Below are 22,227 nucleotides of genomic sequence, written 5' to 3'. Positions count from 1 at the left end.
TTAGCCCGGCTGTGCACTGCGCGCCACACCTGTCCTATTTGAGTACAGAGGCTTACAGGTAGGGCCAAAGCCCCGCCCACTGTCAGGTTTCAGTTAGACTTGTTTTTTAAGACCAGCTGTCAAAACTCAGACGCGTCTGTCTAAACTGCTACACTGAGTTTGGCAGTGAGAACAAACGCATCATCAACAACAACAACAACAGCAGTAACCATGCCGAATCGATCAGCGGAGGAGTGGATGCGGGTGTCCTTGCGCACCCCGGGCATCCTGATCTTCGGGTTGGTCATGGCTCCTTGCGGATGGGTCCTGGACCTGACTGCCACTGTGGCCCCAAACTGGAGGACCATCCATAACGTCCCCGGCAGACCGGCCGACGAGGTCATCCAGCAGGGCATCTGGGACATCTGCATAGCCGCCACAACCACCACCAGATCGATCTGCGGCCAGGAGGACACCACCTACTTCAACAACCAGATCATCCCGATCGCTCAGGGGTTGATGGTGGCCTCCCTCATCGTGACTCTAATCGGGCTGGCCGTGGCCATCCCGGGTGCCAGGTGCTGGAAAGACAGGCCTAACTGGATCGTGGCCGGCCTGGGTGGACTGTTGATCTTCCTCTCAGGCGTCATGACCATCATACCCATCGCCTGGTATACGCACATCCTCCCAGATGTTGCCACTGTGACCCCGACGGCAGAAGTGCGCGTCGGCTATTGCATCATCCTGGGCTACATCGGTGGGATATTTGAGATCCTGGGTGGCTTCGTCATGTTCATCGGGATCTGCCGTTGCTGTGGAGGGAAGAACCGAGGAGAGGTACGGGTTGAGGAGGTCATGGCCAACCGGTTCAGCCACCAGAAGCCCCCGTCGAGACGCGTCGATGTGCCAAGCCTGAACCGGGCACGGAGCAGCGCCAGCAGCAGCGTCCCATATTCCAGGGACTCCATGGATGAGGATGTGTCCTTCCCTCGGGCCAAGAGCCCCGCAGTGCGGTCAGTCAACACCTCTTACAACGGCAGACCCTATGATGCAGACCTTTGAGAGGAAGGGACCCCCAAAGAAGCACATATCCCACATCTGGAGACACACAAAACCACACAGAAGAGAAACAACTTGAAGATTGAGAGGAATATCTGCAATAGAGACTGAGAGTGGAAAATGGTAATTACGCAATGAAGTTATAACATTACAGATCTAGTCCAAACTGTAGTCTAAACTCTAAACAACTTAGGCAATAATATTCTGAAGTATTGTAGTAATAATAGGAGATAAATATACCAAAAAAGTACTTTAAAGTCATCATACACTCATTGTTTACTGACCATAAAGGAATATTGATATTTCAGTGGTACTTAGAGATCAAATAGATTATGAAATCACTGTAAACTTACTATTAAGTGAAGCAGAATCACTTTAAATGCCCCTATAAGTATTACAGTGTTTTATCATTAGGACAGCAACACTTGAAGGCATACATCTATAACAGAATAATAGGTTAAATGATGTGTGAGTGACACATCATTTAAATGGCAGGGCTGCAGTTTAATGTGGCAGCAGATGAGACTCATTAAGTGCTTGCCTTGATTATGATTAATTATAATGTCATTATAATAGCTGTGTGCTCCAAGCAGTGCAATAGTAATAGAGACGGAGATGAGATTAATGTTGTTATGTGAGGGAATGGAAGGAGAGTTTTTTTTATAAAAGAAGTTTAGAAAGTGAATAATTCTGTTTTATTTCAACGGTGAAACATGGAGCTAATACCTGCATTGTTTAGTGAGCCTATAGAAAAAACAATGTTAAGTTTGCTCGTCTGCAAATTATGCCAAACCCCATTTGTAAATAGCCCTCATCTTTAAGGAAGCTTTTACATTTTCTCAGTGTACATTGCCATTTTCTTTTTTTCTATTTTTATGTAAATATTGTATTCTTATGCACTTTACAATTGTGACCAACGATGTAGGACAACTGGCCAACTGTTGAGAAGCATTGTGATGTAATCAATTATGTCCTTATTGCTTTGTGATACAAGTGCCTTATTAAATGTGCACTGTGTTTCCTAATAACGAGTCCCTTCTCTTAGCTTGACTCTTCTTGTTTTGTTTGTGTGGATAAATAAATAATAAATTAATAATCCACTTGATGTTAAAAAATTGTATTTAAGTATCAACAAAACTGCAGAAGTGTGTGTGAAGTAAAAAAACATATTGGAAATAACTGCCGACACTATTCAAACACAGACATACAGGCAGAATATTCAGTGTGAACCTCATAAGTATTCAGACAATGTAGCCCAACCAGTCTGAGCGGTTGGTTTCTTTACGCAGCTTGTCGAAAAACATTACCTCTTGTGTTTAAACTAGCTTCACATCTCAAACAAAGCAACACTGTAGTGAACAATCGTCCCTCTATAGCTCCTGCGTGGCCTCCATGAAATGATGATGCGGGTCTCCCTGCGGGACCTGTTTCAAGCCACAACTAATGACCACTGAGTTACTGTAGATGCAGAGTAACTTTTTGCTGAGATACCGTTATTTGCCTTGAATGTTACACAAGTGGAAATAAGATTATTAGTGTTGGATAAACTTGGGTAAAAGTTACCAAAGTTGTTCTTTTTTACTACTACTCTGTTTAATGGTTACTTAGTTTCAAATGGTCACTGCAAAAGGACAGCCAGTTCTCACTCCCAACTCGTCACAAATCGAAGCTTGGTCAGGACCCCATGGTGTCACTTTTTAACACACTGAGTACCCCTTTAACGTCATTTTTCAACGTGCAGGGTCCCACAACGTCTGAAATAGATGCCATGAGACTGATGACGTCTATATAAGGTGACAAATTTCAGCCTGGTCTCCAGAATAAAACATTAGCAATGTACGTTTCTGCAAACCACAGATGCGTTGAATATCTACATTTCAACACCTGTAATACGGAGCATATTAACATTTCAACAATATGTATCCTATCAACATTTCTGAAGTGATGTACTTTACATGACATCTATATAAGCTGACTTACTTTCTTATTAGGAGGTGGAGGGGTTGGTGGATGGCTTGTAATGTTGTTGGCAGAAAGTTGGAAATCAGCACAGAGATCACCTTGCCATTTTTATTTTATTTTTTATTTTAACCCAAACCATGATCTTTCCCTAACCCTAACCAAAAGTTTTTGTGCTTGTGCACACTGTTAAATATAATTATTTTTTAACAGTGACTGCCGTGATACTGCGCGTTGAAAAATGACACTAAAGGGGTACCCTGTGCGTCAAAAAGTGATGCCATGGGGTCTTGACCAAGCTTCCATATGTAACGAGTTGGGAGCGAGAACATGTTGAAAAGGACCAATGTAGCATCATACTGTAACTATTTCAATATATGATCTTCTATCCAACCCCTTCTAATTTAACAATGCTCCAGAAAGTGGTAACCTTACTTTATTGTCAGAGAGTCTAATGTGGGAAACTAAATCCTGCTGATTAGGGCCAGAATATGAGAATTATAGAGTGTTACATAATTTTTGCATTTTCAAACCAGTACGATCATTGCAAATTGTCAAAAGCATGATACTAATTTTGTAGGTGTTAGTTCTCAAAGTACACAATAAAATTAGTAGTTACAATTAAAGAAGTGCAAATATTTATGTTTAACTCTGTGTGAAAGAAGGAGAGGTACAGGTCTCCCTTCATTAAACAGTTCAGTCATTGTTTTCAGTGGATGAATCAGGCTCAGATAATGTTTGTTTTTATGTTTTTTAGTTTAGTATATTGAAAAAAGTTTGTTTTGCCTGCTTCAGCTCTACTTATTCTGGTGTAGTTATATGTGCTAACAAACTATGTAGCATCAGATGAGTTACAGTAGCGTTACTGCCTCTGGCAAAATTTAAAAAAAAAAACTGATGAATGTTTTAGAGAGAGATAGCTCTTTGTGGTTGGGATGATCACGTGGGACATGGAAAAAACATATTCACATTTGAATGTTACTGTGTGTCACGTCTGTTGAGAGACTGGGCCCTGTCTGTGTTTTTTTTCTTGTAAAATACTGACTCATTTTCAACTTTTCAGCCTTCTCCTGATAAGGAATCTGTTTGTACACTGTCTATATTTACATTAACTATAAATGCAAGAGAATATAATGTCAGTAACTCAATTAATTGTGCACTCCAATGGTGACAATGACACACCCCTCCCAAGACAAGATGATGTTTTTACTACTTGAACTGATTTCTTTAAGATAGATCCTGCGTTCAGGGTGTGACAAAAGAGGTTTTCTATAGTGTCACACCTTTGGATGACTAAGAAGTGTGTTCATTAAAATGACTTTTTTTTTTTTTTTGAAAAAAACAAACAAAAGAAGTATGATTGACCCTGAGAGTCTAATTTTTAGTCCATTGAATGGGTCATGCTGGAGCCTGTTTCCCATAATGCAACCAAAACATCTTCTCATGAGACCTTCCCTGCTCATTAAAACCCATGTTCCCAGTTTGTGTCTTTTATAAAGTTTATAGTGTCCAAGTCTAAGCTACAATAACCCTGATGACATCATTAGGGTTATTTTGTCAGACTTTAGAAAGTTCCTCCACAGCCACAAAAGACGTGATTCAACTGTTTATACAGAGTCAGTAGAAGAGAAGGACTCCCCATGTCTAGTAAACTGACCTTTATGGGTTAAAGCAGCAGAGTTCCCTTTTTAATAATTTGCATACAAACCACCAAATGTTAAATTACTGCAGTTTATTTAGCTATAATTTCAATGCGCTCCTCCTTCTGTAAATTAAACAAAGTCTGCTCATTAACAGAAAAGCAGGTGTTGAAATAATGTCTCCGTTGTGGCAGTTCCTTCCCGTCCCTTCTTGTAACAGATACATATTTTCTCATATAACAAACACTGTTACTTGGTCAACATGCATGATTACGAATCAGTCATGCCCAGTATCGCTTCCTGTTAGTTAGAGTTTAGTAAATATTGAAGCTGATACTATCATGTCACTGGATCCCAGAAAGAGATAATCAGGCAGCAGTTCATGTTTTGGTGAATGCAAAGCACACACAGACTGTCTGTTGTCAGTGTTGACATCCTGCAGTACAGCAGCATGTAAGAACAACTTAATAATGATTTTAATGTCACAAACTCATTACCTTGGATTATAATTTTTGGATGACAAAATCTCATCTCATGATCAACTTCTCAAATGTTAATACTGACATTGAGGATTTACACTGGACAAGTTGAAAGTAAGTAAAGTCTTAACACTGATTGAATATTCATCATCCAAATAGTTGTTCTTGATTTGTATTGTCAAGTAAAAATCCACACAGGTGTAAATAACATGAAAACTTGCATCTTTACTTTTCTGGAAATAACCAGAAAACTTAGAAAGTAAAAAACACTTCATCAAGTCATTTACTATTTCTCTTTATATGAATATGTGATATTTGTAAAGTGGTTATATATGAAACATTGACTCGTTGGAGTTTTTGCACATTTTCTTTGAAAGCTAATGAACATAAAATACAAAATATACAGTGCAAAAGTCATTAAGAATGCACTAACTGACTGATTCAAAATGTTGAAGGGCAGGTAAATAGCAGTGCGGCATTATCATCTTCTGAATATATAATCAAAAAATATACATATCAATGAAATACTGTAAATGAACAGACATCCTTGACCGTAGGGGCAGAAACATTGAGAGAAATCAGTTTTTCCCCAGACTCACATTTGTTAATATGAGCTAATATAACAACATGAAGTAAAATAAACTCGTCATCATAATTAGATAAATAATACTAGTTGCTAGTAAAAATCCAGCACCGACCAACTACAAACTCTACAATCTATTTATGCATAGTAATTAAACCAAAAGACAGTTAAAACCGTTTGGCTTGAGTTTGAACAGCTGCGTGGCAAATTCTTATGACAGGAGAAGGCATTTAAAAATGAAGCAAAACAGGATCTGGGGAGGTGTGCGCACACATTTTAGTTTCAGGTGGTAGACTTAGTTCATTCTCTGTGGAAAAAAAGTAGGCTACTCTCTTTTCTCTTGGTCAAAACTCTTTAAAATCACTTTTTTTGCTTTCTGGACTGGTGGTGGTCTTCAGTAGTTATGTTACCTATGAGGTGCCAGATTAGACTCAAGATGGAGTTTTGAAAACCGACAAGGCAAGTTGTTGTTTTGGCTGTTTGAGCTTGGTGAGCAGAAATCTTACTCTTTTCACAAATAAAATGAGGCAGGTATTTTCAAAACTCATTCAAGGAGTATCTTCTATTTCTCTTTTGTCATCCTGAGTCATCATTTCTGAGAAGAATGAAAAACCATTCAACAACTTATACAAAAATACAACATGCTCAGAGCTTTCAACACACCTGGACACACAGTTTTTATTGTCTTCAGAAAGATGAGAAACTGAAAACCAGTGTGTGTGTGTGTGTGTGTGCATGATTACATAGAAATACACATACAGTTGTCAAAACATCTTCCACAATCATCCTCAAATGAATTATTGTGTAATCCAGCAACACAAAATAGATAAAGATCATAGTAAAAGTTATCCCTCTTGCTAATGCTTGTAGTTATCAATGGAGTTACAAAAAATACATACAGTATAAAACATAGTAATTCAGTCAGAAGAGTACAAAAGAAACAACAGAATATAAAAAAGTATTTAATACATATTCCAGAGAGTGACTTCACCACTCAGTAAGGGCCAAATAATGTATACTATGCTTTGATTTTGAGACATCTGCATGGGTACAGAAGTCTATTTATGTCAAAATAAATTTGAGTGGTAATCAATCTGCAAGCCAAGACTCAGAGAGCACAGGGGCTGATTTAAAAGCCCATAGTGAAATGAATTTGCTGTCCTGATCTTGTACATGTTCAGTTTGAAACCACCATTTCTTTACTTTTCATACAAAATATATACAATTTGGAAAATTGTGAGGAAAAGAAGCCCAATTTCTCACTCAAAATGAGAGACACGGCTACTTTTGAGAACAAACCATCTGTAATGATTCTGTCCGTGATTAAAACTTCAGTGTCTGTCCTCTAGTATCTCAAGTCTCGATTTGCCGATTACCACTTATAATAAAGTGAAGACCTCTATTCTTGTCACTCAGATGGCAAGCAAAAATAAAGACTGGCAGTGACATATAGGTGCTTAGGGAGTGCATCAAAGTCAAATGTTCAACTTGAAGCAAAGCACATAAAACAAACAAAACAAAAATGTAGTAAAGGACTTAAAGCAGATAAATAAAGCAGGTTAAAGTGCATACTTTATGATTAAAGTTGGATAAAAACAGAAGCAATGGCAAATCAAATGTGGCTTACCTCTATGAAATGGATTACTGTAGAAACATCTGAAGTTCTTCCACTTCTGGTTTTCAACACTTGTATGAATTCAGCGTTACGTACAAAAACATGGCAGTAAGAAACGCTCACTATGCAACTGTAGCAATTCTCTCTGCTTTCGCTGTATTTAAAGGAAGCCACTACCCTGTCAAAGCCAGTAACTGATAGGTGAACATTTGCATTATTTTACTAAATGGCGCCAGTGTTAGACATGATCAGCTTCTCTATGGAAACAAGCTTTGGCCCAAGTGATGTGGTTAAGGAAGTAGATTTTGAATAGGAGTATTGACAGATCCTGACATTTCTTCCTGGGCATTCCAACTACAAACAACATGATCATTTAGTTCATGAAATTCTGTCAGTGTGTGGACTTTCAAAAGTATGCTCACAACACAAAAAATGCTTGCATCTACTGTTGGGATTTATGGTTACAGTATTTGTTCATGTTTAATCGTAGTTCATTAGCACTAGATAGCCATGATAATTCACCAAAATGAAACAAAATCATAAAACCGTATTTTTGTCCTGCTGATAGGGGCATCAGATCAGAAAAGGCTTGTTTTGTAGGGCAAGGCAACAACTGGTTACCTGTTTAAATGAAGTAACTGAGAGCACTTTGTGGGTGTTGGTGTGATACATACTGTACCTGCCATTAGCCTCCTCTGTTGAGTAGTTTTTCAATGCAATCATGTGTGGGGATATAATTTAAAGTTGTATTTCACCCATCATCAAATATGATACATGAAAACAGTGAAGCTGTGTCACTGTTGGCCTATGACAACATAGAAATAGGTTTTAGTTTCCCTCTATGGACAATCACAATGGTCTGGTAGTGTGAAATGTGAGGAATTTTAACAGTATATGCAGATTACAAATGTAATCAGGGCACGGTTGGGCAGAACAGGCTGATCCATCAGCCGTGTTGCTTGAAGTGTAAAAACCTCAGTTCACTACTGGAGTTCCTGGGATGCTTCAGCATCAGTCATAAAGTAGTAGCCACAAGACAGCCATTAAAGTAGAACTGTAGAGTCCATTTTTACATAGTTCACACTTGAATAAGTTGCACTGTAAGCTTGCTGCAGAGGAATGCTGATGGAAGCTCACTTCCAGTGTCACTGGCCGTAATGTCACGGTTGACCTGGATGAGAATGAGAAAGTAATTATTTTTATATGTGCCTCAATGACAGTAACAGATAGTTGCTGGTCCTTCATAAAAAACGTTGCATCGTTCTTGATTCAAAATCCACATTAGACACTCAGATATCAGTGTGTTAAAGGTACTCTGTGGAGTTTTTGACCACTAGTAGTGCTATGGAGCAATCTTTTAAGAGTGAGTCCACGTTTTGTTTTTGGGGATTTTTTTTTCACTCATAAGCGCATGTGTGTCGTTGTAGCATGATTCCTGCTGTTAGTTTCACACTATCCCAGTGTGAAACTAGACTGCTAAACATGATTGTAAACAATGTAGGATTTAAGATATTAAAATATATGATTTTTGAGGAAGCATGCACTCAACATGTTTGTTAGACCTGAAGAGTACACACTGTGTTTGGTGAGAAACACTGAATGTAAACATAACTTTTGTTGGATTACAAAAAACTCCACAGGGGTACCTTTTTGGTAATTCCAGGAGTTTGTTTGTTATGATGTGTTATAATTTTATTTAACATGTATTAAGTTTTCCCTCAAAAATTGTTATACATTGTACTTAAATTGTGACTTTTACACTTTTACATTCTACATGTCAGATATCTACACTTAACTTTGACTTCCAGGTAACATTTTGACACAAATGGAAAGCATACCTCAGATATAATGGATATTATGGAGATTTGTCCACATTACACAGCAATGTTGTAGCCATGTTTTGCTGCCAGATCTCTCCTAGTGACAACAGACAAAAACATAGAATTAATTTGTGGAAATTTAGTCATCTTATCTTGACGTAATTAGAGTTGTGTTGACCAAGTGAGCGCACATCCGGTGAACATACTTTTCATATGTGAACACATAGCAACTACTATTTAGCACATAGCAACTTCCAGCATGGAGTAAAGATCAACACCCTCAAATAGTCATTCCAAACATTCTTTCCAAGGCCTCTACTGAACACTTCAGATGATTATGAATAGGTGGCCTTGTTGCTGGTCTATTCTTTTCAGGTACTCAATGAAACTCTCATCATTCATGAGAGATGACATGTTCACATCTTTAAACTAAATCCTTCTTTTCAGTGTGTTTATACAGTGGGGACAAAATGATCACATGTCAAACACTGTGGGCATCTTTTTCTGTGGTTTCTATGTTGATGAAGTGTTTGTTACCCTTTTCTTTGACAAAGTGACCATCACTGCTTCTGCTTATGTTCTTCTCTTTATCACAAACAAACCAGGTTTAAAAGATAAAGTATCACTTCCTGTTTGCCATGAAAAAGTTACCAGATGCTGTGTGTTAGTGAGTAGTTCAACATTTTGAAAAAAATATGCTTATTTGCTCTCTTTTCGAGAGTGAAATTAGAAGATTAATATCAATCTCATGTCTGAATGTTGAGTACAGTGGTGAAGTCAGGATATAGCAAGGTTAACATAAAGACTGGATCAGGGAAAAACTAGCTTGGCTCTGTCCAAAGTTCAAAAATATACCATCCAAAAACTTTAAAGCTCACTAATTAACAGGGTATTTCAAGGAAGTCATGTGTGCGTGTACATTTTGATGCTCAACAGTTTAACTAATCAGATCAGTACAGCTGGTGAGCACAGATTTTGTGTTTGGTCTCTGAACACACTCTACCAAACCTGCAAACCTCACTGTGATGACAAGACTTCAGGAAGCCTCGCAAAGTCATTGCGTTCAATTGTTTCTAACACCTAGCTCCCCCCACAAGCACAAACTGAATTCAAATATCAGTTCGACTTTAAAGGATTTTGAACATATTTGTAGAAACAGCAACAGATTAGAGCAAGTCATAAACCTGTTTAGCTAATGAATGTTGAAACAAGACATTTTTCCCCTTTTTCAACAAGCTTAAATAGTATTAGTTATGTGCTGTTATTTAGGAGTCTGCCACTGGAGTCATGGGTGGCAATGTCTCAACTGGTTAACTGCCAATATAACTTTAATTCCACCAGCCACCGAATTATTTTGAACTATTTTTAGTGCCAGCTGACACAGATATTGGACCAATCAAATTACCAGGATCAAACATGCCACGCCCCTAAAGGAAGTCTAATTTAGGGGTGGCTGCCATTGCAGAAAAATAAATAAAACAGAAATTTCTTCTTTTTGGTAATTAAAATTGTGACTTAATACGCACACAAGGATATACAGTATATATGAATTTCTTTGCAAAAATGAATTTTAATTTCAGTTAAACTTCAAACTATCGAGGTACAACATTAATAAAAGCTAAAGTTTTAAGCAAAGTGAAAGTGAACTCATGTCCTTTATGTAATCTTTTGTTTCATATGATGCCTAATTGCTTTCTGTTATTGTATTAATGTAACACATGTTGTAAGTGCAAATAAAGTCTATAAATAAAGTGTGTTTTCTCATCTCACTCTGAAAGAAAACTAATATGCACACTTCCCCAAAAGTTGAACTATTCCTTTAAGAACAGCAAATGGAAAAGCTTTCAATGGAAACTTCTTGAACAGGATATAGCTGTAGGTATCCTGTTCATGACACTTCTGAGATATTTCAGTACCTTTGCTTCTTCTTTTGCTTCTGTCTTATCTTGGCGACGATGAAAGCCAGGATCAGGAGCCCTACGATGACGCCCAGCACACTCAGGGTCAGCGGCAAACTTAGTGACCCATTGACTGTGTCCTCGCAGGATTGGCCCCGGTAGCCCAGGTTACAGTCGCACAAGAAACCAGTACCGCCACCCAGAGGACTCACACAGGTACCATGGCCGCTGCACCGAGTCTCTCCACAGGTTGGCAGGCTGTGGTCAATGCCTCTTGGTTGAGGAGCAGGGAAAGGGGTGGACATCATAGAAGAGGGGGTGTAAGGAAGAAAGGAAGGAAACACTGGACAAATAAGGGAGGGCGTGATACGTGGAAGGAGAATAGGAGAGGGAAGAGATGAATGGATGGACAAGACACACCCTAAAACACAACAGGGAAACATAAAGAGAAGACACAGATCCTTATAGTAAAGTTGAAATGGCGTCCAGCTCAGTCAAACAAGTCTGCAAGTAGGGAGAACGGGGTAAGTCGAGCCAGTGGGTAAATTGAGCCACCCTGTGTCTAGGTAACCATAAACAAAAGTAATCATGTGACCACAAATTAAGGAAGCATAGTTCATGTTACTCAATCCATCTTGGACTCAAGCACATGGAGAGAGTGGTGAGCAAAACAGAGCAAAAAAAAAGATTTTTGTCCTGCCAAATGAATTAATCATGTTACTAAAGTTACCAGTCTTGTATCTTAATTAAAATAGATACGTTTTGAACGTTATTACATGTTCATCTAAGTCAGTGTAAGCTATAAACAAGGTCATAGACTTTGCATAATTGTGGATCTGAGCCACTGTGTGAAACAGTTATGAGGTTTTGGGGTAAAACATGCCTGTGATGTTGGGGTAAGTTGAATCAATGGCTCAATTTACCCCCCAAAATTTAGATTTAGGCCACCCATGTACAGAGTAACCTGTGTGTTTAAGTATTATTTTCTGATATTCTAGAGACTAGAGACACTGTTCATGTTAATGTTTCTTCACTGTTACAAGTGTAACAATGTTGAATAAATACCTAATTGCTGACTAATGTTAAGTTTAAGCCACATACAAACATGCAGTACATACAGATGGGTGACAAATTAAAGGAGAAACCAACATAAAGTGTCTTAGTAAGGTTAGTAAGGTGTTGGACCACCACGTGCCGCCAGAACAGCTTCAATGTGCCTTGGCATTGATTCTACAAGTATCTGGAACTCTTTTGGAGAGATGAACAGCATTTTTCCAAAAGATATTCCCTCATTTGGTGATTTGATGATGGTGGTGGAGAGCGCTGTCTAACACATCAGTCCAAAATCTTTTGTGTCATTTTTATATCAGTATTTAACGGTGCACAATTTACCCCTAGAACACTTGATTTACGCCACCCCTGTGCTCATTTTACCCCTACCTTAGGGCAAGTTGTGCCATAGGACTAATTTTTTTGAGTCATTGTTCTAAAACCATAATAATTAGATAACTTGTTTTAATTTCCATGGGTACACAAGGTAAATATATTAGATATATATAGTAACTATTATTTAAAATAAATACACTTTCGTTTTGCAGTAAAATCATCAAATGTACAAAGTGGTTCATGTTACCCTGTTCTCCCCTATGTTTTTTTCAGCCAGTTTATCTCCAGCTAAATGGAAACTGATTAAAGTGCTGCCACAATCATCCTGTAATGTCATTTACTGAATGAACATAGCAGAATTTGCTTCAAATGTCATCATTCATCTGCTTATTTCTACTATACAACATCCAGTTTATCACTTTTGTTTTTATGCCTATAAATTTACACACTGTAGCAACCATTGTAGTCTTTCAATATAGCAAAGAGTAATAAGCACTGTAAACACCCTGTGAAGGCCTCTAATGCCTAACAAGTTTGCTGCATATTGTCAGAAGGAGCATTTTTACGAGGGGAAAGAGACTTAATATTAAAAGGTGATCATATCTTGGCATCATGTGACACGTGTTTTTGGTCTGAATGTATTTAATGTGTGGAACTTGTCACATTTCATGACTACCTTTAATTTGGTACATTCCACCGGTCATGTTGGCTGCAATGATTTCGTTGCAGTCAAAGCACAAACACTTGAGACAGTGCTGCCTTCAGTTCAGTCAAAAAAAGAATTCAGTCAGAATTACAAGCTCTGTATTCAGTAAAAAGATGGTAAACATATATGACAGGGACAGTCTGATTTTTCCCCGAGATGTGATGTGTATCACCAGACAGCATGAAGATGTTTGATATTAATACTGAGTGATCATTTTAAAATAAAATGGGTCCCATCGACATCATATGTAAAATCTACACTTTATTTTAATAATTCCCCCCCAAAAAACAAGATATTGTGTGTCTGTCAGCCTTGTGGCTGATAGAAGGTGTATTTTTACAAACACATCTCACTGCTCGTACACGGAACTGTAAGCTGTTTGTCGTGTGCAATCTCGCCCTCAAACATACTTTACTTTTAAAACATCACATACAAATGAACAAGGGTTGAAGGATTGCACTAAATAAGCTGATACAATTGTATTTGTACTTGTTTCATCATCAGCAGCATTGCGTATACAGAGATTGACTCATGTTATATTAGAAAAGCAACAGGAAGACTTGACTCAGAGCTGCATCTCATCAACTCGTAACTCCTACTAAAAGAACCTATGAGTTTTTAATATGTTCTATTAGTTTTTTTAGATTGTCAGCACATGATTTACAATAAGAACACCTCATGACTCCATTCTGAGCTATGCTCAGATAAAAGTAAGACACAAAGTGGACCACTCAACAATCACAGCCTCCTACAGTAAACACACTAGTGTGTATGAAGAAGACACTACAGAGATTTAAGAGACAAGATTATCCAAAGCCATGTCCAAGCCACCATGGCAGGTAAACTGATAAATAAGTGGTGATGGTAAAGTTATCCTACTTCTCAAACATCTCGTCATTCAGGTTTCCCATTAACAGATAGTGTTTAACAATGGCTACAGGTGGGGCATGTCTACAGCAAAAAAAGCACAGCAACATATTAGCAAAACACGACAAAATGGAAAACATCTACTCACAGAAGCAAAGAATGCAGACCTGGTGTCCTTAAAATGTCGGCAGTCGAGTTTGATTTCTTGATGTTGGCTTGTCCTGGTGTCCTTGTGTGTTTCCTGGGTCTTTGAAAAAGAATTTAAAGTTCTCTTTCAGTGAAGGTATCTCAAACAAAAGGAAGGAGGGAAGAGGAAGAAAGCCGAGACCTGTGAATACCTGCCCATTTTTTTCCCATCAACACACACACACACACACACACACACACACAATCACCCTCCCTCTGGCTTATCTTTACATGGGATGAGTCATGTAGGCTACACACTCTAGTTGACACCAAATATCCCTGACTGATATGATGTCGAAACTTGTTATTTCATAAGGAGAGCAAACTAACTTACGGTATGCTTCAGTTGATCGCTGACTAACACTGACTTACTAAACACAATGCTCTAGCATTCCTGGTAAAATAAACTTAATTTGTGTGGCACCTTTCAGACATTGGCTCGTAAAAAACTATGTAGGGCATAAAATAAGGAAATAACAAAGATAAACAAAATTTGACAAAGGGAAAATAAATTCTAATATAATATGTGTAAAAATGTTAAATATGGTTTTAAACTCGTCGCTTTTCTTGAGAATTCGGGGTTAAACAACATTACATAAAACAAACAGCACTCACGCATGTTCTCACACTCACACACTACTGTGGGTGTGGTTGCTAGACCAGTGGGGGATGGAAGTAGAAGCAGGCAAGTTAGAACAACACTCAGTTGGCAAGCCCTTACAAGACTGTGTCTGCGCAACATGCAGCACTTCATATATGTCTTTTAGGCCTCATGTGAAAAATAATACTTTTGTGTCTGACTTGAAGCCTATTAAAACTCTCCAATACTTTATTTAAGGATTTTTTGTTAAGCTTCAATGTGGGCCTTCTGTGGGCAATTCTGATCACGATTTGTTATCCCTTAAAATGGGCATGTTGTTTTTATAAAACTGTGTCTTTCAATGTAATATTTAAATACATATTGTTCTATGTCCCATTAACACACACTCAATGACTGGCACTCACCAAACACAGATTAGTCAGCACAAATCAGTCATTATCGTGTGGTCATTACAACATGGCTGTGTGTGTGTCAAGCCCATGTTGTCTGAGCTATTGTTGTCAAACTTCAGTTCCGCTTTTAAGTGATCTGATTGAGAAACATCTTTATACTTGTGTTATTTCATAGTCAGTAATAAAACATGAGGCCAAACAGGAAAACACTGCTATAACCTGCTTCCTACATTCATCCCGTAAAAGAAGAGAAAGAACACTCTATAAATGTTTTGGAGAAAAACATTAGAAAAACAAGGGTTTTCAATGATTGATAATGATTGTTAAAAACCGGAATAGATGGGACTAAAATGAGGGAATCAGACTAGATCTGGTCTCGGGTCTCTAAAGACTCAAGGTATGCATTTAGGGGTTAAGAAGCCATCAATTACAGCATACCTTTCATTCATCATATGCAAAAGTTTGCTATTTCCAGGGATCTTGGGCTTTTGGGCAGGATCAGGAGCATTGATCATGATGTCTCTCCAGATGTTTTCCTGCATAGGTAGCTGGGAGAAGACTGTAAGGCAGACAAGAACATGCTGGAGAGATTACATTTCCCCCATATCCCACTCTAGCCTGGGCTTACCAGGGCTAGAGTGGGATATGGGATATGGGATCCTCCTAGGAGGACCTGGATGACTCAGGTAAGTGGTGGAAAATGGTTGGATGTGTGATCACAAACTCAGTAAAGCTTGAAGCTTAACATCTACAGTCAATGCTTTGATTAAAAATAACCTTTATGTCACATGAACCAGAGGAAGTTTCATGTTTGATCTATCAAGATGATAGATGATAGTGATGGTTGGTGATGATGGTGATAGCAAAGATAAGATACTGTATGAAACTCAAGAAGAAAACCCAGATAAAATGCACGTCTGACAAAACGTGACAGAAAACAGATGAGGGCAAAGTCTCACTGATACCGAAAGCAAGACAACAATGAAATGGCTTTTACACAAGTTACAGCAGAATGGGGTTAGATTATGGTATCCAACAAAAATTACTAACAGCCCAAATGCACACACCAGGTACACCTCCTAAAAAAGGTAAAACTTGCACAATTTAACATGCATTAGTACATTACATCAACATTAAGATCTTAATAATACATAGGACTTTGCTTTATTTGTATAAAAAGATAAGATGTCTGTGGGAATATTAGGTTGAGTTTGAGACTGCAAACATTTTGAGGGTGTAAGTGCAACTCTCATCATGGCTTGAAGGCAAGTTTAATTTCCCTCTCTTCCTTCTTTACATACTATACTACACACATTATGTAATATATACCATACACAGGGTGAGATGAGTTTGTTTTGAAAGAAACAGGGGTGTGGTGAGTCAGTCTGCTACATATTTGTTGGACAGTTGAATATTTTTGTTAAATGGAACTACTGAGATTTAAACATTTTCAGTATCAGCATACAGTAACATACCGTGTCAGCTGTATAACTGTGAGAGCATGATGTCAAGAGCATCATGCATGATTTCTGATTAATGATGCATGCATGCAAAGACATTTTTTAATTATCAAGGATCAGTGTATTGTATCTCAGTGAAGGGTAGAAAGTATTTTTGTTTTTCAAACATCCAATTCAGAGTTAATTTGAACATAAATATGGACAATATGTTCCTGTTTTGTATCAAGGATACGTTTTTCAGGACAGGATGAAGTTTCTCTTTGCCTTGCACCCTTACTGCCCTTCAGCTTTGTTGGGCAGAATAGGATACTATCACACAATTAAAGCAGTAAAAAAAAAAAAACAACAAAAAAAAAAACATGCATGCATGTTTCCTGACCACCTCTGGATCAGCTATGGCTGGTGGAAGACTGTAAACAAAGGGATGCATGCTAAATATGTGTCTAAGGAACAAAGAATGGGGACAAACTGGAACCAAAATGTCACACGGAAGCCTTAGGTCGAAACTGATAGACTAGAAAAAGGGCTACTGACTATAACCTGGAGAGCTGTGATAACATTTTGGCAGTGCACATAAACTGACAAGAAGGTTCTTAGGTTGTCAGGCTCTAATATAATTGTTGGGGTTTTGTATCTCTATGATTTATGAAAAACAAAACTATTCTGCACAGGGACAAAATAAACAAACTAAATTATTAAGTGTGGCTTACAGACAAAACAGTGTTGCATGATAACCAGTTAAACAAACACAGTTCTGACAACGTCGAAGCAGTGTTATGACAGGGGCATAAGTAAGATATGCAATATACACACAAATAAGAGGTTAGAGAGAGACATAAGAGCTAAACAATGACAGACAAAGTTAAGTGTGCAGAGATCAGTCATGATGACAAATCTGTCTGCTTGGTGTCGGGGATGTGAAGGGGAAATTGCAGGATGTGAAACTTCCTTATATCTGTTGTTCCTGTATGTTTGTTGATTCAGTTATGTTGGGTTGTTAAAAGCCGTAAAAAGTAAGCTGACTCATCTTTGTCAGGCCATTTTCCTTGAGTGAATGCTATGAAAACACACTACTGTACAAGCTGCTTATTTTATTCTAGTATCTAGACGTCACACTTAAATCGCCCTGAAACTGACCAATCAGCTGTAAGAAAATTATCAAATATCTCTCAGTAGCAGCTCATTAGTGACCAACCACCTTAGAAACTTCTGATGTTATTTTCTTGTATTTTAGAAACAGTCTGGTTTTTGGGTAATCCTTTATCACTTTTATTGCACACAGAGACAGTTTACACCAGCATGTTGAAACTCATAGACATAGTATAACAGCTACATCATCAGCCACCAGATGTTTACTCGATGCCAAATTCCCTGTCAGTGAATGCAGAACAGTCTATTTGAGCTGGAGTGGCTTTAATGGTAGTGGGGGGTTCTTCATGTCTACTGGCGACTCCAGCTCCTGAGGAAGAAGAAAAAAAAATTGAAATTTTAATAACTGAGCAGAAACAGTAATTGGAAACTATGAAGACATATCATACTTTAGAATGTACCAATTTTTTTAACCCAACTTCTTGGTCTTGTAACCAAAAAAGTTACTTATCTTATAAACTTGCATTCAACTTCCTTTTAGTCAATTTAAAGAAAAACACTGGATGATTCTACAGTAAATTAGCAGATCTTTATGATATGGTATCATATTGGTGGCCCTAACCCAAACTCTGTGGGTTTAGTAGGTAAGTAAGACACATTAATGGTTCATATTTTTAAACTCAAAAACAGCAAACAAAAAAGCAGATGAATTTCCCTCCCCTGTTTTACCTCACAGTCGGAATCGGACTGTTCAGAAGGCAGACCCATGTTGGCCATCAGAGTTTCTTTTTCCATGGATCTGCTTCTGATGGACACCCAGGCTCTCCTGTTGAAAAAAGATTTTTTTAAAAATGAGAAGTTTTAAATCTATACATGGGTCACAGAATTATGTGGCACAGAGCAGGTCTTAAGTGGTGCAGAGGTCCAACAGTCACTTTAGGTTTTAATTCAAACCAAACACTACAGCAACTGACTTTAATATTTAGTTTCCTCTCTGGATCACAAAGTGTGAACCAGAGAAAAGTGCTGCTGCAGCAGAAATAAACTGGATAAATATGCCTAAATGCATTTCTGCCCACCACTCATTTAAAGTATACCCCTCTGGCCGAGGTGCAAAACACAACACTCTCATGGTCAATACCTTTTAGCAAAAATGAAAGCAGCAGCCATTAATGCAGCGACAAGGCAGAAGACACCCAGGACAACAGCCGCATGGCTCCGTTCAGTCTCTTTCTCTTGACAAAACTCTCCCTTGTAACCAGCTGCACACTGGCAACGAGTGACTTTGCCTTCTGTGATGCAGTTGCCATGACCGCTGCAGTGATGGAGGTCACATGATGCAGAATCTTTCTTGACAGAGAGAAAAGAGTCCTTTGGGGTGTTTGGGTGAGGAGAGGAGAAGGAAGACTGAGGAGAGCGGCCATCGCTGGCTTTCATCCCGAAAGAGGCTGAGTTTGTGTTTGGACCTGAAGAGAGATTCACAGTTAGTGATTATGCATCTGAGAGGGCCACAAGATACCAAAAATACTTCTAATGTATTGGAAAATAAGATAAGATCTGTATTATTTAGTTTTCTTAATGCCCCTTTTCAGATTTTTTTTCTCCATTTTTATGAAAACTCACAGTCCTGTTCATCCGACTGGTCCAGACAGTCCACGTGTCCATCACAGAACTTGTTGCTGTTGATACATTTGCTACCATCGAAGCAGGATTCCTCCCCAGTGGGACAGTGGGGTAGCGGGTCACAGGAAGTGGCATTGACACTGTAGAAACCCCGGCCACATTTACATGTCCGCCCTCCGGGAAAGGGCATGCACAGATGGACACATCCCCCGTTGTTTTTGGTGCAGGCGTTAGTTCCTGGGTAAAAGGCAAATCACATGAATAAATATTTGAGGTATGATATAGAGGGCATGAGAAGAGACTTTATCTTTAATAATTACTAGCTGTACACCAAAGATATTCATTGATTTGAATACAATTTGAAATGAATTCAAATAAAATTTAAAATGAATTCTAGTGTGAGAGATGTGTCTTCACATTGTTTCACACAAATAAAGTGTTCTGTTGTGGATAGACAGGTTCCCATGTCTACTGTACATACAGTATGTATATATGTGAGTTATGTGGGAATAAGAATAGTGCATGCTAGATCCATCATTAGACTTCCCCCCCCATGTAAATGTTGGCAATGTCCGTTATAGCTTAATAAAGCACACCTGAGGGCCTTAGGGCTGTGTGTAATGATATAATATGCTTGGCACAGTAAGGACACTTCCAGTGCCAGACTGAGGAAACGAGTTTGGGTAATATCCAGAAAACGTGACAGAGAGGTGTGTTGACATTTGTCTACGGATAATTGCGACCTGTGGAAGACAGCATTGTACTTTTGGATGTGAGCAAATGAATGAATGCTGACATGGTTTTGTAATATTGTGCAAAGACTTCATATTCACATTTCTGCTTTTGCAGAATTTGTTCACAGACATTATTCTAGCACTCCATCATTCAAGAGTGTGTCTTGTAATGTCATGTCATGTTGCAATGTCATTGGCCTCTTCAGTTGTTCCCAAAAGAAGTTCAGGTGGCTGTGTATCTCAGATTCAGATGTTGCTTCACTGGTTATAAAGCACGTTATTAAAGTTAATAAGAGCATTATAGACACATGTCATTATTGGGCATATTATATTATTATGTCATTATATGGCAGTATATTCAAGCTAGCTAACAGTGTGTCATGTCATCAACAAATAAACCACAAGCTTTACTTGGAAGCACAACTTTTGCATGCAAATGTTTACACAGCAAGAGTGCGTGTGACAGGTCAACGGAAGAAGAGGGAGTACTATGGGAGCGTATGTTAGAGCTCGATTCACCATCACTCTCTCACTGCAGCACACAGAGTAACAGACTGGAATCTCACAGCTTGCCAAGTCCCATCTCCCTGCAGGTATCACATCACTCTGCAGTCTTTTCAGCTATTCAACTCAAACCGAGCCTAAGTGGAGTCTTTTCATTCAGCCCGGAGTGTCCGATAACACACTTTATCTGCTTCTTCCACTCAGAAACGGACAGAAAAATCCAGGTGAAAATGTAACTGTGCAGATGGTGTACTTCCCGATTTATGACTAACAAACTAGTTTGGCATACTTCTCTTTTAGAAATTAAGCTGGCAGTTTGCTATAAGCCTTTGGGTTGGCATTACAATCCCTGGCAGGAATTAACGCATTATGATGCAATATTATGTAACAAGGATTTCAGTGTTTACAAGCCACTTTCACAATTTCACAACAGCATCAACTGTGCACTTTTAATCCAACAGAATCTCCAAATGATGTTACATGTCCAAGTGGTTAGGAGACTGCAACCTGCATGAAGTTACACACATGTTGTGGGCCTTTGGAGAAGCTTTAAACTTGTTTGTATCTCTGATTGGATCTCAGATTCTGGTCTCTTTTTACATACATGCTACTGTTGCCAAATTTGTACAGTATTTACCTGAACACAAACTATAAATAGCCCTATCAATCATTTGGTATAAGAAAGACACTCCACTCCAAATGACATGCAAAATTAGATGTTAATGGACTGCTTCTGGTAAAAGAAATGCCCTGTTTACTGGTCATCTTGCCTCTCGTTGTAAATCGTCTTGGCATTGTCGTGACTGAAAACAGGTGCATATAATCGTGCAGCTATGTTTCTTTTGATACAATTCACAGAAGTGTGTGCATTTGTAACCATTAAAGGTTTGGAAGTTTATTTTTGCCTTTGTCATCAATATACGTTGCTGCAACTCTTTTGATTGGATTACTGCAATTCTGTTTCTGGTAATGTTCAAGAAAGAAACAATATCATATATTTCCAATCCTTGGTTCTCTTTATTGATTAACCTTCAGTTTTAAAATTAACTCGTAAGATTTTATTAACTACTTTTGGAGTGCAGCAGGATTTAGCCTGAAGGCATTTTAATATAAATTGATGCGCCAGATGGTTTGTTACACAGAACCATCTGAGAAGTCGTCCTTGGAAAAGGGCAGGCACTTTCAAAAAATACTTGGCAGGTGATTGGATGAACCATCTGTCTATTGCCATCTTACCTTGTGAGGCAGCTGGATTTGCGAGATCATGAGAATCCTCATAGGATTCTGATTGGTCTGAACCACCAGTGGTTTGGACACAAGCGCATAACTTGAAGCCTGACAAGATGGATTTTTTCGCGTGATTGTGATCTTGCAAATCCAGCTGCCTTGCAAGATAAGTTTTAATGAAGCTTAGCGAAAGTTCAGTCAGGAAGACTATCTTTTGCATGCCAGGCTGTAGTTTTATTGCTCATACCGCCCTGTCATTCTCATCTCTATTCTAATATACTCTATTTCCTAGCTGTCGGTGCCCGGGGGCGTAAATTGAGTTTCAGCAGTCATCAGGTGATCATTTCTATCCAATAGCACAGCAGCACACCTTCATTTTTAGCCTATCATCTTGTTGCTGTCTTTTTAAATAAGTCTCTC

General features: G+C 38.5%; 2 protein-coding genes and 1 long non-coding RNA gene across 8 annotated transcripts in view; 1 reads left to right on the top strand and 2 right to left on the bottom strand.

The window, feature by feature from the left end:
- cldn23.1 (claudin 23.1) lies at positions 1-2,066 on the top strand. The gene has a single exon (XM_044334048.1). The coding sequence runs from the start codon at positions 211-213 to the stop codon at positions 1,039-1,041; it is 831 nt and encodes a 276-aa protein (XP_044189983.1). The 5' UTR covers positions 1-210; the 3' UTR covers positions 1,042-2,066.
- Positions 2,067-6,178: 4,112 nt separating this feature from the next.
- LOC122968619 lies at positions 6,179-14,338 on the bottom strand. Its single transcript, XR_006398853.1, has 4 exons — positions 14,140-14,338; positions 11,051-11,453; positions 9,153-9,231; positions 6,179-8,485 (listed from the first exon to the last, which is right to left on the bottom strand). It is a non-coding gene; the product is annotated as an uncharacterized LOC122968619 (long non-coding RNA).
- Positions 14,339-17,883: 3,545 nt separating this feature from the next.
- LOC122968770 (low-density lipoprotein receptor-related protein 2-like) overlaps positions 17,884-22,227 on the bottom strand; it is a 30,248-nt gene continuing 25,904 nt past the window's right edge. For all 6 annotated transcript variants that reach the window (XM_044334239.1, XM_044334241.1, XM_044334242.1 and 3 more), the window contains 4 exons: positions 19,343-19,579; positions 18,861-19,185; positions 18,449-18,545; positions 17,884-18,089 (listed from right to left, as the gene is read on the bottom strand). In XM_044334239.1, the coding sequence (XP_044190174.1) occupies positions 18,024-18,089; positions 18,449-18,545; positions 18,861-19,185; positions 19,343-19,579 (725 nt within the window). In that variant the 3' untranslated portion in view covers positions 17,884-18,023. The remainder of the gene's footprint in view (positions 18,090-18,448; positions 18,546-18,860; positions 19,186-19,342; positions 19,580-22,227) is intronic.

This window comes from Thunnus albacares, chromosome 18 (assembly GCF_914725855.1).
Source record: "Thunnus albacares chromosome 18, fThuAlb1.1, whole genome shotgun sequence".
Lineage (NCBI taxonomy): Eukaryota > Metazoa > Chordata > Actinopteri > Scombriformes > Scombridae > Thunnus > Thunnus albacares.
This window is presented reverse-complemented; position numbering and strand designations above follow the sequence as displayed.